This window comes from Aristolochia californica, unplaced genomic scaffold, assembly GCF_029961685.1.
Source record: "Aristolochia californica isolate CCGP_79_NKW_82.1479 unplaced genomic scaffold, dmAriCali1.0.hap1 SCAF_10, whole genome shotgun sequence".
NCBI classification, from domain to species: domain Eukaryota; kingdom Viridiplantae; phylum Streptophyta; class Magnoliopsida; order Piperales; family Aristolochiaceae; genus Aristolochia; species Aristolochia californica.
Window position 1 is genome coordinate 33,910,609 of NW_027181771.1, and position 14,841 is coordinate 33,925,449.

The following is a 14,841-nucleotide window of genomic DNA, read 5'->3' on the forward strand; positions in this document are numbered from 1 at the left end:
CTAATTCGAACCCCTTCCCCAATCCTACTAATAACTGAGGGAGAAGCAGGCACAGTTGCTTTTCAAAAAATAAATAAATAATCGAATGATCTAAAAAGATTGTCATACAACAATGCTTAACTACTGTAAAGAACTGGATTTTAATCAGCTCAACTTAATCAACATCATGAAAGATATATTTACATTTGGTAATGAACTGTTGGTACTGGTGTAAGCACCCAACCTAAAGAATCAAATCATCATTCAGCCTGAACATCCAAGGATTTAAAAAATGCAATAAAGAATCAAACGATGAATCGGTTTGAATTCAGTAGTAAGAACTGCAAGATCGAAGCGGAAATAATAATTTCATTGTTCTATTTTTGCGAAATTGTTTCACTTACAATACTCACAGAAATCATCAAGAAAAACATCCTAAGAAATTTATAGCTCAAAAAACTTCTTGTTTCCATGAAACAACAGTAGCGAATCACTGAATCAAGTTGGCATCTCATATCGGCAGATGGGACAGACATGGCTCCTCTCCAGCCACGAGACAATGCAATCTTTGTGAAAAATATGAGAGCATGGCATCTGGGCAACCTCTGCGGCAACCGAGAACTGATTCAAACAAACTGTGCAGACTTCCTTTGATTCTCTTGCATTGGCTTTATGCTTCTTCAAGCTCTCGATGGAAGATTTTGTCGCCGGAATCATTCCCACTTTCTCGTCGTCCTCACTCTCTTCGGGATCGTCGTCCTCACTCTCTTCGGGCTCGGCCTCCTCCATCGGTTCGGGCTCGGGCTCGGGCTCGGGCTCGGGCTCGTCGTAATAATTCAAGTTAACCACTTCTTGAGCCTCCACTACGATATCCAGTCGTGCAAAACCCTGGCTGAGAGCCTCTGTAGCCATCTCGGGACCGAAAATGGACATCCCCTGCCGAATCAGATATTGGGTCTCCTCAAACAAGTTGCAGTTGAAGAAGATGCCGTTAAACCAGGACTGCAACTCCCGGGGCCTCATCAGAAGCTCCATGTAGGAGGAGAAAGACCTGGGTGTGTAAGGATTCATTAATGTGGTCGTCAGAATATTTTGCGGATGAGAGACTCTTCGATATTCCCACTTCTCGTACGTCTTGAACTCAAAATACGCTATGGGTCGTCGTCCTCCTTGATCGGACCCATAAGCTTTGAACTCAACAGCACGGCATGACAAAAACCATCTCGGAATTTCGTCAGAAGGGAAGAAGGAACGTGAACCGAGAAAGGTCATGGGGAGAAAAACAGAAGAATCTGGAGAGCGAAACAATTACCCAGCAAAGGAGTGACGAAGTGAGGGTGAGAAACGGGAAGTATTTATAATGAGTTGAAGATGAGATGATGCAACCGTTGGCTTTGATAAAAAAGGAAATACGTTTTGTTTTGGAAAGTGATCTTTTTTGAGGAACTTCCGCGTTCGTCTCTGTGTCTTACCTCTGCGTCGTGCTCTTCTTGCGTTATCTCTTCTTACCAAATCTGTTTACACGGATGGCGGTTAACGCGTTTTCTAAAAGGCACTTTTGAAAATCTTGTTTTCCAAATCATGAAATTAATTAATAAACAACAAATACCTGATCTAGATGACTAATCGATGTTTTCACTATGATTCAAGAAAAATATTTTACAAAAAGATTAATTAAGCAATCTTGACGAATCACAGGCAAGCTTGCATCCTCTCCGTAAATAAATTATTGACCTTTTTGGCTTAATACGCAGTTAATCTGATAAGGTGAAGGTTTTACCCGACTTCCAGAAGTATTTTTTAATATTTTGAAGAAAATCGGGGGCAACTTTTACTGAGAAACCCAATTTTCGGATCACAAGGGACACAACCGGCAAACTTTGATAAAAAAAATTAGTATTTTCTGAGCTTTTTCTCAAAATTGAACGTTGACCAAAACAGTCTGCTTCAGCCACTCCTGAATTTAGATTTAGAAAGCTTCTCATAGCAGCAGGTACAGACCCATTTACTGAATCCGATTATAAACGCCCCCTACGATCTGTAAACCCCAGAAACCAGATCGAATTGGAGGAGACTGCTGCATCGTAAAAATGCACGATTTTTGTCTCACAATTCCTTATGGTTTGATTGTTCTGGCTGGAGGGGTTGTGGGATATGTGAAGAGAGGAAGCACGGCTTCGTTGGCCGGAGGAGCTGGGTCGGGGATTCTGCTCCTCATTGCTGGTATTCTTACGCTTAAAGCTTTCGAAAAGCGCAAAAACTCTTACTTTGGAATGATAATGGAAACAGGTATTCATGGTCTGAAGATACTACTATTTTATTTGGTTTTCAAGTTTCTTTCAGTGCTTCAATCTGCTTGTGCCTCGAGTTTTGTAATTAACGAGTCTGACTACTGTTAATATTTGCGAGTCTTAGATCTGGGTTCCGATAATCCTTAAATTTGCTTGAGAGGAAGAGTGGATCTGCTTGCATCTCGGATTCATTTCTTCATTTTCTATGTTTTACGAGGACTTGTCTTCTGGGTGTTTGTCAGAAATTATGGAATTGTAAGGCTTTTTTTTATTGTCTTCAGTTATTTGCTAAATCCTGGAGTTCATATTCAACCAGAAAAAAGTAAGGGTCTCGAGCTCAAAATCTGAAGAACCCAGCTCTTGTGATTATAGTACCCTATACTTGGAACTTGGTATCTGTTAGTCTTGTAGACAACCTGATTTTTTCTCTTTCGAATTGTAGCTCTTAAGTACTGTCTTGAAGAAAATTGTTCATGTTGAATTTGTTCGAATCTCATGTCCAGTAGTTATTTGAGAAGCTGGTTTCAAACTGTTTGCTCTTTGCTGCTCTGTCCACTTAAAATTTTATTAGGCTGTTGCCTCAAATCCTTGGCTTTATACTCAATACATGGTTTCTTTCATTTTCTATCCATGGTTACTTTCTTCTAATAATTATATTTCTTTCATGTGTTTCCAACTTCTACTTTTGTTTATATTTTCAGCTCTTGATTCCTTAAAGAAATAATGTGCTTGTAGGGAACATGTTGGCCCCTGTTTTGATTTTTTGTGTGCATTCCAAAAATGCAAAAATTGACCTAAGAGGCAATGTGTTAGCTATAGCATGAGGTTTTTCTGGCTTGCTTTGCTCACTGATAACTGAAGACTGTCTTTTCCTTGCTGATTTTAGCTGGATATTTTTCCCTTAAATAAATAATTCACTAGTTTCACTTTTATCTTTGGGGATGATAGATGAAACAGAAATTGATTTTTTTTTTCTTGTTTTACTTCTCGTCTCTTTTTACCGCTTCTCTGTCTTGTTCATATCCACAACTAGAATATTAACATGACGGCTGCTAGATACCGCATCATTTGCTGGATCTTGGATCTTTTGGAAGACATTCCAGTGTCTCTGGGGGGGATCCACATTATTTCTATGCCAGCTAATCACCGGTTAAGAGTTGTCCTTTATCTCAAGAATTGGCAATGAACTTATCGGTAGATTAACAATCCTTGGAGAAGGGCACAAAGCTCAGCCAGTGTGGAATAAAAAAACCACCAACATACCTGCAAGGGAAAGGGCAAATGAACCATTAAAACTATGCAAAACACAACACCAACCAGTAAGACCTGGATTACCCAATGAAATGCTATCAAAATTCAACTTTATGATTTATGATTCCCAGATTAGGAGGAGCCCTAGAAGCTGAGGGCTACTTCCGATCATACCTCCCAAAAACTCATTGAATTCTTTGAGAGTGTAAAACCAAATAATAACCTGCTGAGAAATGTAATCAGTAACCCTTTCAGCAGAGGAAAATCTGATGCATCATCCTTAACCGTGTCATTGCATTTTCTTTCTTTGTTTCTTGGTATAGTTCAATTTGGTCTGGAAACAACCCAACTAATTGTTGGTTGCCATTATAACTAATTCAGGAGTTTGAAGATCTTTGTTGGTTTCTAACTGAAGATTTTTTATTATTTTTTGGATTAGATTTGGGGAGATTTATTAAAAGAAAATGGGGATTCCCCCACAACTGAAGGTGCCGGCTAATTTACAACCAGAAAAGAAAAATTACAAAGACACCATGCCTAACAAACAGAATCATAAACATATGTCTAAGCCTGGAAAAGTAACCACTTCTCTCGCAAAGTTGTCAGCCACAGAGTTGACTGAGCGTGGAGTGTGGAGCCAAGAGTTAGATTGTTGTGTTCACTTACAGTCAAGGATTTACTTAATGGCTACATATTTAGGTACTTTTAAAAAAAAAATCTAACTAAAGTTTAACTAGAAGTTTCTATGTCATCTTGTATATGCAATCAAAGTTTTGAGGATGAAAATTCTGTTTAGTTATGAAGCATATTCTTGTGTGTCATTTGTGCTACGAAATCCTCTTTCATGCTACCAACTGAAGCTGTACTGAAGTAATATATGTAATGATCACTATAGTTTCTTTTTGTGATCTTTGATGTTTAGAAACCCAAGGCTTCTCAGGAGTGGTCATTTCTTTTAGATATTTCCCTTTATAGTTTTTTCTACTCTCTCCATGGATGAACTGAATATATGCAATATGCCCTTGCTACCAATTGATTCAAGGAACTTTCTGAATTCTGCCATCATAAATTTTAACTCCAAACAAGTAATGGAAAGAATTTAGTCAATTTAAGTACCTCCTGCCTTCGTTATTTTTGCATTGCGGAGGAGCATGAAAGGTGCAAACTGTTTTCTTGTCTCTGTTTAATAGTCTTTCTTTAGTGTTAATCCTGGTTCTGTTAACTAATATGTTTGTGTGAACCAGTTGTAGCGGTTGTTTTAACATGGGTGATGGGACAGAGATACATTGAGACCTCCAAGATAATGCCAGCCGGAGTAGTTGCCGGCCTCAGGTATGTCACAGTCGTATCTGACTCTTCTCTTCTTTCTCTTGCAGCATTCATGATTCCAGTTGCTGCAGTTCACTTTCTGTTGCAGCATTTTGTATAACATTATGACTGCTTGTCTTGCAGTGCACTGATGACTGCTTTCTATTTATACAAGCTTGCAACTGGCGGTAATCACTTCCCAGCTAAAGCTGAATGATGCCGTGAAGCAAAAGGAGTTGGTCATCTATCATAAATTGTTTTCAAGTGTAGCTAGGTGCACTGTTGTATTTTGAATATGAATTCTAATCACGGTTTAATACTTGTCTTATTTGGATGAAAAGGTTTCTCCTCTTAACGCTTTTGGCTTTAGATGCAGATCACAGCTTCAACATTTACTTTTGGAAACACTCAGTGATTCATTTCACACAAAGATAAAAGGAAACGAAGAGAAGTGCAGACAATTGATTGTTCTTTGTGTGTGTAATAATATAAAATTCAGTGTGAAGCAGTCACTGAACTTGATTACTCTGTGACCAGGTTACTTTGTAAAGGAAAGATTACAAGAAGCTGATCATAGGAAGACATGATCTGTAGAGGACATTCCTTCTGAAACTCAAGAATCAGCTGGGATGATGATTGGTAAACAACAAGCAGTGGTTTGAATTGAGAGAAAGATCATGACATTAGAGGTGTTCACGCAATCTGTAGCATGATTCTTATGCATATCAGAGAAAAGCGTAAGAATAAAAGAGAGTTACTTACAAGAAGCCGATCAGATTATCTGCTTAAACGCCAGTAATGCGTAAGGATCATGAAAGCTTCTCACATCATCTGCCTAAACCCCTCATATGCATAAGAATCCTGGTCAGATTTTCTCTTTCTTAGTGCAGAGTTAAGACTCTACTCGATAAATGCCTGGGTTACTTGTTCAACATAATTGTTTCTTCTCCAGAGCCGGTAAACCGCGTCATAATTCAACATCAGAAGCAATGTGCTGGTAATCTGATGAGCTTGCTTCATCGAAATTTACGCGTTTCAGGTCTGTTTAAGATACTAATATAACCTTCTTCCTGCTTCCTGTAAATCAGTTCGCTTTCTGGAGCTTCGGGTTGCAATAAAGAAAAATGCAGGTAATTTAGGTACACTTAAGGGGGGTTAGGTACACTGAGGGGGGTTCGTGCCATGCGAGCTAACACCGCCGAAAATAGGCTTGAAGATCGAGTGAAGAAGTACGGCCCTGTGTCGAAGCTCGGTCTGCTTCACTCGATCTGTTCGGTTTCCCTACCATGTTCCTGGTGGAGCCTGCGGCCAACAAATTTGTGTTTACGAACGACTCCCATACTTTGAACCAGGAGCAGCCTCGGTCAATTCAGATGATACGAGGGGAGCGGAATTTGTCGTCTTTGAGAAGGGACGACCACCGGCGAGTGAGAGCGGCGCGATGCCTTCTTAAAGCCGGAGGTATTGAAAGATTACGTGGGGGAGATAAATGGGGAGGTGATGAAGCACATTGATACATACTGGAAGGATCAACAGGAGCTCAAGGTAAGCACCATTTCTTTCGAGCTGCAATTTCTGTTTCTGGGAAGATGACAAAATTCTTGACGTTTCAAAGTAAAACGTTGCAGGTGCTGCCGCTGATGAAGATACTACTGTTTATGTCTTGCTCCTGCTGACTCGTGGTGGAACTAAACATGGGTTGAATCATTGGGTTTTGTAGAACAAGAAGAGATGGCCAAATGCAAGGACCCAGAGGAGCCTCTAATCTGCGAACAAGAAGAGATGGCCAAATGCAAGGACCAAGAGCTGGCCATTGTTTCAACTATGGATTGCTCCCACTAGAACCGACCAGGTTAGTCAATTTTCTCTCTTCCCCCAAGTTTTGCATCTATCATACCCGAGAAAGGGATTGGGTGGAAGAAGGTGACAAGTTGGTTTCTCCGTCGTTACTCATGGATATCAATCTCTCATGGAATCTTGTTAAACAAACTGAATACGATTCACTTAGAAAGCTCCGAAAATTTTGAAGCGACAATCAAATGGAAACAAGCAAAAGATTTAATCTATTCCTTCATGCATATTGGCGAGTCGATTACCAAGGAATTTGCTCGCGAGTTGCTGTTCACGATGACGTCCGGCGAACGTTGACCTCGAGTATTTTAAGGTTTGTCGTTTCTCTCATGCATCAGAGCTCGAAATCCCAAAAAGGATCATTCGCTTGATGTTCCATCAAGAAATACTTCTTCGACACGGCCAGATTCCTCAGACGAAGTTTTCTGATGGACCTGCAAATTTTGGACCATATGCGTGGTTTGTTTCCTTAAGAAAGATCCATCTTTTTTTCTGCAATCAACTCTTCATCTCTCGTAGCAAATTGGGTCGCTCTAATAATGGAAGCTGCTGCAATCTTCATCACCCTTCTCCTTGCGCTCCTTACGATCTTCTTGTTCTTTCTAAGAGACCAAGGAAGGAAGAGATCATCTAAGAAACTGCCGCCTGGTTCTCTGGGTTTGCCTCTTATCGGGCAGAGCCTCCAGCTACTGCGTGCTATGCGAGCTAACACTGCCGAGAAATGGCTCCAGGATCGAGTGAAGATGTACGGGCCTGTTTCGAAGCTCAGCCTGTTCGGATCCCCTACGGTTTTCCTGGTGGGTCCTGCGGCCAACAAATTTTTGTTTACCAGTGATTCAGAGACGCTGAGCAACGAGCAGATTCGATCGATTCACATGATACTAGGGGACCGGAATCTGTTGACCTTACGAGGGGATGACCATCGGCGAGTGAGAGCGGCGTTGATGTCCTTCTTAAAGCCCGAGGTGTTGAAAGATTACGTGGGAAAGATGGACGAGGAGGTGAAGAAGCATATTGATACATACTGGAAGGAGCAACAGGAGCTCAAGGTAAGCTCCATTTCTTTCAAAATTCAAAGTTTAGTTCATCGGGCTTGAATATCTGTTACTGGGAAGATGACTGAATTCTCTGTATTTCAAAATCTTGCAGGCGATGCCGCTGATGAAGACACTCACCTTCGACATCATCAGCTCCCTTCTGTTCGGACTAGAACGTGGACCCCGGCGACGGAATATGATTTCAGCTTTCCGGGAGATGATGATGGGTATGTGGGCTGTTCCAATGAATCTGCCCTTCACACGATTCAACCGCAGCCTGAGAGCAAGCCGAAGGCTTCGAACTATGGCCACCCAACTCATTCATGAGAAGCGGCAAGCTCTGGAAGAAGGCCGCGCTTCCCCTCACGACGACCTTGTCACCTGTTTGCTTGACATCCGAAACGAAGACAACGAGGGGCTGATTAGTGAAGAGGAGATCCGGGACAACGTTGCCCTCGTAATGGTTGCAGGGCATGACACCTCTGCAGTTGTGCTCACTTTCTTTATTCGACTTCTTGCTACTAATCCAGATATTCGAGCAAATGTTCTTCAGGGTATGTCAAATTTTCTGTTTCTGTGTCTTGCTCCTCCTTGTTCATTCTAGAACTAAATATTTGTGGATTAATTTGGAATATAGAACAAGAAGAAGTAACCAGATGCAAGGACCCAGAGAAGCCTCTAACCTGGGAAGATCTCTCAAAGATGAAATACACATGGAAGACGGCGACTGAAATACTCAGAGTGATTCCACCCGTCTTCGGTGGCTTCAGACGGGCTCTTAAAGACTTAGAATTCGACGGATACACAATCCCAAAAGACTGGCAAGTAAGTTGAATTCCTCTCGTGAACAGTCTAGTTTTCCCAATTTTATTTCTGAAACATATTTATCTGACTGATACATTATTGTAGATTTTCTGGGCTTCTGCTTCTACGCACTTGGATGAGACTATTTTTGCAGAACCTTGGAAGATTGATCCATCGCGCTTTGACGGCCAAACACCAGTGACTCCCTACTCGTTTGTGGCATTTGGAGGCGGACCACGGATTTGTCCTGGAAATGAATTTGCAAGGCTGGAAATTCTGGTCACCGTGCATTACTTGGTCACTCAGTTTGATTGGAAGTTATGCTGCAAAGACGACACTTACAGGAGGGATCCAATGCCGACGCCCAATCAAGAGTTGCCCATCCAACTTAAACCCAGGGGAAGTGTTTCCCAAGCTTCTATTGTCTAATGTTAAGAGGATCAACTCTAGTACTGTAACTCAGATGTGCTGATGATCTAAGACACAACACAAACCAACCCAGACTTTCTGGTTTTTTATTTTGATCGCCACTATGAATAGCGAAACTATTAAAAGGTTTCTGTTCTTCCAAATATGAAGTTTAACTCTGTCAAAAGCAAGAAAAATTGACTTCTTGTAACCAACTCAAAGGCCCCTAATTTCTGAACTTTATAGAAGGATGGGGTGTTTTTGATGTTACAGGGCTTGGAAAAGAGTTTCAACTCATCTCCCCAAATATATATATCGGATTTCATCCTAGCCAATACAGGATAACTGCGATGCTCAAACCTGTATCCCACCTTTGATCAGTGCACCACGGTAATCCACATTAGTTCCATGCATGTCTAGCAACTCTTTTTGTCGATCCGAATATCTTTTCATCTAATCTGTTTCTCATGTATAAGCTTCACAACTAACAGTAATTTTCTTGTTTTCCCCTAAAAGCTGCCTGAAATGAATAACTTACAACAAGGGCCTCAAATAGGCCTCAGTCACATGTGGTTTCTACATATCAAACTTATATGCATTTTAAGCTCACTTCAAATGTTGAATGGCTTTTCTGTACAGCAAAATATTAAATCCCAGCAACTGGAAATCAAGGAGTCTTAGCAATTCAGAGACCTCTGGTATTCTGGGGGTAGAGAAGGGCACCTCTCATTCATATGACTATACGGCTCAACGGTATTGTAATCAGGCAGTTCCATTCTGTACCTGCCTTTGATCTGACAGAAAGGAAGCTTCACATCATCCTCTTCTTTGCACCATTCGGGAAGGCGAGACATGTTATCTTCAAAAAACTTGAGGGTATAAGCATCTCTAATCTGCATGTTAAAAATGAGTTAGCAAAAACGGGTATTCAGCTGTTCTAAGTGATATATTGGGCCCAAAAACAACTGCAGATAGAGCAATGCAGATATTTTCAATAGCAAGGTAAAGAATGCACGCACTAATGCTATTAACAAAATAAAACACCTTGTGCATATAGAAGCCATGAACACAATTTGTTTGAACAAAGTGCTAGAGTACAATTAATTGTAGGTTCTTATTTCTAGGGACTAAATCAAACAACTGAAATGGATTTATGTAGTCTATTACCCTGTACTTATTTGAGGAAGGGATTCCATCATGAAAATTTTATGTGATGGGATGCAATCCAAAATGCATCTTCCAAGTTGGTTTCTGAATAGCTAAAATAGGGAGTTTCAGAGGAGAATCAGCTTTAGTCCACCAAGGAGGTATCCTAGTGATTGTAGACTTCATATGGTGGGAGTGGACCCTAAATGCAAAACCACATGCATAGAAGTCAAAACATCGAACCCAGATCTAGATACCAATCTCCAACCCTGCGTTTAGTACTAAGGCAATCATTGACCAGCCAAACTTTCACTTAGTTTGGACCCTTACTCTTCCTCAATGAGAAAATAATTTGACATCTCACTTCTAATAGCGTGCTTATATCTGAAATTGTAGTAGCATCCATAATAAGACAATACAAGTGCACTCAGAATGGTGGAGCCAAGGGTATTCTATCCATGAAAAGAAAGTTTTGGAAGTAATAGAAAATAAACTTACTGTGAACTCTGTGACTTGGATAGAGCTGCTGGCCAAGGGATCAAAAAGCCCTGCTTTTTTATACATTTGGAGCACAAATGCAACACAAGAGGTTGAATATCCATCCGAATAAAGCCAATTATCCTGTTCGGGAATTGTCAGCAATCTGTCGAATGGAATACCACGCTTTTCAGTCTCAACAAGAATTTGAGGCAAATCAAGGTCCTGCAAAGACGACACCTATTGTTTTAATGTTGTGGAAGAAAAGCAACTCAAATGTGATGAATGAAGAAGACTAATGTGATGCGAGAAGCCCAAGCATGATGACTAAACAATAGATAGAAAAGAGAAGCAAACTTTCCAGTCAAAATTAGAAAAGCAGAGCATCTAAAAGAAAAAACTATAATGAACATAAACTAAATTTTACCTGAGTACCAAGCCGCTTGTTCAGCGCTTCATTCCACATGTTAGAAGCATAATCCGGCTGGACATGATTCCACATTGTCATAACAGAAGCAACCTGTAAGGTAACAGACATTACCCACATGATGAATATAGACCACAAACATCTTACACGTCCATCTGAGAACATCCTCAAACTGAACCTCCAAAAGATCACCTTTAAAAATAGAAAAGCAGTAAGAAAAGTAAAATACCAAGTGAGCATCCAAAGGTGGAGGGTAGTTGTCATTCACAGTATCTATCCAGCTGAATATCATGTTATGATAACCATAAGGTTTCCCTGCCATGCTTTTTGCATACTCCCAAGCAGCAGACTCATTAAATTTTGCTCGAATGTCAGGATGCAGAGGAAGCAATGCAATTTGAGGATTGGAATCATCTTTATTGAGCTCAAATTCCCACCACTCATCCCAGGGCAACAAAGCTATAATATCTTCTCCCTATAATGAGAAAATAACATTTTTTTTAGGATAGAGAAAATAACAGTTAACATTTACAAATGAATAAATTTTAGTAGAGAGAAAATTTTATCTCCCCTAATACATGAAAATCAGAAACATTTTAAGTAGCAGGAGAAAATTAAATACCTTTTCATTTTCATGTCCAGATTCACCAACCCAAAGATTTCCTTCAGAATCCTTCAAGCAAATTGCAGTATGACCTGCGTAAGCCCCAGTAACCCATTTCTCCAGGGTCTCAAAACCACCCCATCGTCCTCGAATTTTTGATAGTACCAAAAAATCTCCCGAGTGGATATTGTCGACACTGATATTTGAGACCCATGGTTTTGGACGTTCTTCGAATGTTGCACCCATGTGCTTCTTTAGGAACGCAAGATTTGAACTCTCACCCCATCCAGTATTTGCAAAAAGCGGAAATACATCCCATAGTGCTCGGAGTGTTCCCAACATACCAGATTCCATGAGGAAGATTGAAACCCCTTTATGCTTCACCTAAAAGAATCAAACATATCCTTTATGTTCATGTTTATTCCTCTCATGACCTTAGTGTAAAATTTTCTGCCTCATTACTGAAACAGAAACATATCATCATCATTATCAAAGTTGACAAATATGAAGAAGTAAATGATTTATCTCTCAGATTGCTCATAGAGATGTGGATGCAAATCTTTGACATTATTTTTCCACCAGTAACATACTACATGCTCAAAGAAAAATAACTGGGGAATTGAAGCTCACATAATCAAATTCTTCTTTTCCTTCCCACTCTTTGAACTCTAAAGTATGCTCTCGTGCCAAAAAGTAGTAGTCCCATGTCACACGATATGGAGTTGCAAAGACATAGAGATCCATACATGTCCAGCTATGACCATTGCTCGCCTGCTAGTAACGAAACCATAGAGAAGCTTAGATAAAACAGTAGCACATGTTGCACCATCTAACGCTGGAAACTGCAGCTTGCAAACCACACATCAGCTTTTCTATGATTTTGCCTCAATCAGTTTTTGTTGACATCATGTGAAGAAAGAGAAAAACATAGACAGGCCAGCTCACTTTACTTCATGGCCATTCCAGCTGAGGGATAAAATTCCAAGCAAGTATCCTAATTCTAATTTCTCAAATGACAACCACAGCAGCCAAATCCAATTACAATAAAACAAAGAAACTAGAAGGATGGACAACAAAGAGTAGAACCTGGAAGAATTATCGATGGCCTTTTCTTAATAAGATTAGCAGTTTTAATATGAGAGCCCGGAGTGAGAGAAATTACAAAAAGGAAGAACAGCTCAAAGAAAGAAAAAGCAGAAAATTACATCTAACAAAGTGACAACACAAGAAAGCGAAAAGTCAATCCGTCAGAGGGAGGATAGCACCAACAACAAGGTGTGGGTGGTGAAACTCTTCTCTCGCAAGGGAATCAGCCCAAGAGTTAGCTTCGCGGGGGATATGCGTCCACGTAATAGTATATTGGTTTTGAGCTATACAAAGTCAAAGTCTAAAGCTAGTACGTTTCAGGCGAGAAGGGAAAATGCTTATCCCGTTTCAGCAAACTTAGGTATTAATTTGCTCAATTTCTCCCAACCTACACAAGAAAAAAGACGAAGATGCCACAGAAAAGAAGGAACAAGAGAGAAACATGACATCGAAACCGACTCCTACACACTCAGAAACAAAAAAGCCAACAATTACCCAGCTCCCTAAGCCCTAAATTCTGGTTCCTCACTTACGGATAAAGAACAAGTTTCAAAAGCTCCAGACGAACAAAACCATACATCTAACTTACTCCAGCAATTAAGTGCCAGAAAATCATAAAAAACGTTTGCTTTTTCATAAAAATCACATCACGAATGGTCGATAATAATACAAAGTCAACGAATTCCAGTCCCCCGAACAAAAAATCACATCGTAAATTCCAAATTCCCCACCTTCAGATGAAGCGTACCCCCACCATACGCACTCCCACTCTTGTTATGAAATTCCATCCACGCCATGTTCTCGTAAAAACACGCACCCTTCCATTCGGGAGTAGAGTTGGAAGACGAGGCTGCGCCAACGAAGGTAGGAAGAAGATCGACGGCGCTGCGGAGAGAGGTGAGCAGAGGCCACGAAACTTGCCTCGGGAGCAAGGGAAGGACGTCCTGGGGACGAAAAGGGGTTTTGATCGCCTGCACGTGGAAGAAGATCGAACGAAAGAGAAGAAGACAGAAGATCCACTGGAGAAGCTTCATGGCGGAACGCAGAGAGGAGCGGGTACCTGACCGGCGCAACCTGGACTGTAACTGTTAATGAACGTGGGAGACATAGGCACCCGCTTCGGCCTGAGACGGAAACAACTTTCAGTTGTTTTTGCCGATGAGCAACAATAAAGGTCGTTTTGTGGCTTTTGTCATTTCGGCTGATCGTGGATACACAACTCGCTGAGTTGACACGTATTCGGCTTTAGTATTAAAAAAATGTGAGACTCGCTCCTTTTTTCAACGATTCATCTTCACTCGCTTCGAGTTCAGCTTTTGGACTCAACTGCACTGAGCTACCTCGAGTCTCAAGCTGGAGAGTAGAAATCATGGGTTTTTATTTATTTTTAAATGTATATTTAAATATTTATTAACTCGAATCTCTTCTTAATGACTCTTTATTTCGTAATTGGGCGGCCACCACGGCTGCAGACAGGGCGTCCCATTGCCGGCCGATCGGCAAGAAGCAAGCAGACTAACGGAAGAAACGGCAAGAATGTCCGTCGCCTTATGCTGAAGAAAGACCGGGAAATCCTGAAGAGCAACTGAACACGACGCGCCCTTCAAACATAGAAACATTTACGTTTCCTTCTCTCCCCCTTGTTTTCTTCTCAGTCTCTTCCGGTTGTATCTTGCAGAGCCGTGTTCTTTGAGAGCTGCGACTAGGAAGTCATCTTGAGTCTTCGAAGAGGAAAAGAGAATGATAACATGGCTAAGGCAGACGCAGGCTGCGTTTGGAGCTCCATTTCTGTCGCTCATCTCTTTGATTCACTTCACCCAGGTTTTCTAATCCTTTTTATTCGTTGGTGTTGAGTTTTTTAATTTGTATGATTCTGTCATTTTCTTTAGATTCTACAACGCCCTTTTCTTGATCGTATGACCATTAGAGTCTAGGAATGGTTATTGAGAATTCTCCCTAAAGATATCATCAGACTCTTTTGACAACCTTTTCCTTGGCCTATGTATCCAACTTGTCGGCACCTTTATTCCTGTTGGATTTTTGTTTTTGATACCCACAGAAACTACAGGGAAATTGTCCTAACTGCTTCAAGAGACGGGGACTTCCCTTGTATAAGAGTTTATACACAGGAAGTGACAGCTAGATGGTGAAGCTTTCATTTTCAGGGGTTTT

The 14,841-nt window shown here is 40.8% G+C and overlaps 3 protein-coding genes across 5 annotated transcripts; 2 read left to right on the top strand and 1 right to left on the bottom strand.

Moving 5' to 3' along the window:
• The first annotated feature begins 1,933 nt into the window (after positions 1 to 1,933).
• Positions 1,934 to 5,535, top strand: LOC137942564 (protein FATTY ACID EXPORT 6-like). Of its 2 annotated transcripts, XR_011110573.1 has the most exons (4): positions 1,934 to 2,268; positions 4,766 to 4,853; positions 4,974 to 5,103; positions 5,206 to 5,534. XR_011110573.1 is itself a non-coding variant. In XM_068788262.1 (3 exons), the coding sequence occupies exons 1-3, from the start codon at positions 2,070 to 2,072 to the stop codon at positions 5,044 to 5,046; spliced, it is 360 nt and encodes a 119-aa protein (XP_068644363.1). In that variant the 5' UTR covers positions 1,935 to 2,069; the 3' UTR covers positions 5,047 to 5,535. The 2 variants fall into 2 exon arrangements, 1 of the variants encoding a protein (XP_068644363.1); XM_068788262.1 differs by having other exon boundaries at positions 1,935 to 2,268; positions 4,974 to 5,535.
• Positions 5,536 to 6,176: 641 nt separating this feature from the next.
• On the top strand, positions 6,177 to 9,145 carry LOC137937623 (cytochrome P450 716B1-like). Of its 2 annotated transcripts, none has more exons than XM_068782727.1 (5): positions 6,177 to 6,374; positions 6,458 to 7,729; positions 7,830 to 8,271; positions 8,355 to 8,542; positions 8,627 to 9,145. In XM_068782727.1, exons 2-5 carry the CDS (start codon positions 7,220 to 7,222, stop codon positions 8,948 to 8,950), a joined length of 1,464 nt encoding a protein of 487 aa, XP_068638828.1. In that variant the 5' UTR covers positions 6,177 to 6,374; positions 6,458 to 7,219; the 3' UTR covers positions 8,951 to 9,145. The 2 variants fall into 2 exon arrangements, with proteins under 2 accessions (XP_068638828.1, XP_068638836.1); XM_068782735.1 differs by having other exon boundaries at positions 6,550 to 7,729.
• Positions 9,146 to 9,361: 216 nt separating this feature from the next.
• Positions 9,362 to 13,810, bottom strand: LOC137942565 (uncharacterized). The gene is made up of 7 exons (XM_068788264.1): positions 13,401 to 13,810; positions 12,214 to 12,354; positions 11,602 to 11,967; positions 11,209 to 11,454; positions 10,980 to 11,072; positions 10,574 to 10,777; positions 9,362 to 9,822 (listed from the first exon to the last, which is right to left on the bottom strand). Exons 1-7 carry the CDS (start codon positions 13,701 to 13,703, stop codon positions 9,607 to 9,609), a joined length of 1,569 nt encoding a protein of 522 aa, XP_068644365.1. The 5' UTR covers positions 13,704 to 13,810; the 3' UTR covers positions 9,362 to 9,606.
• Positions 13,811 to 14,841: the final 1,031 nt, after the last annotated feature.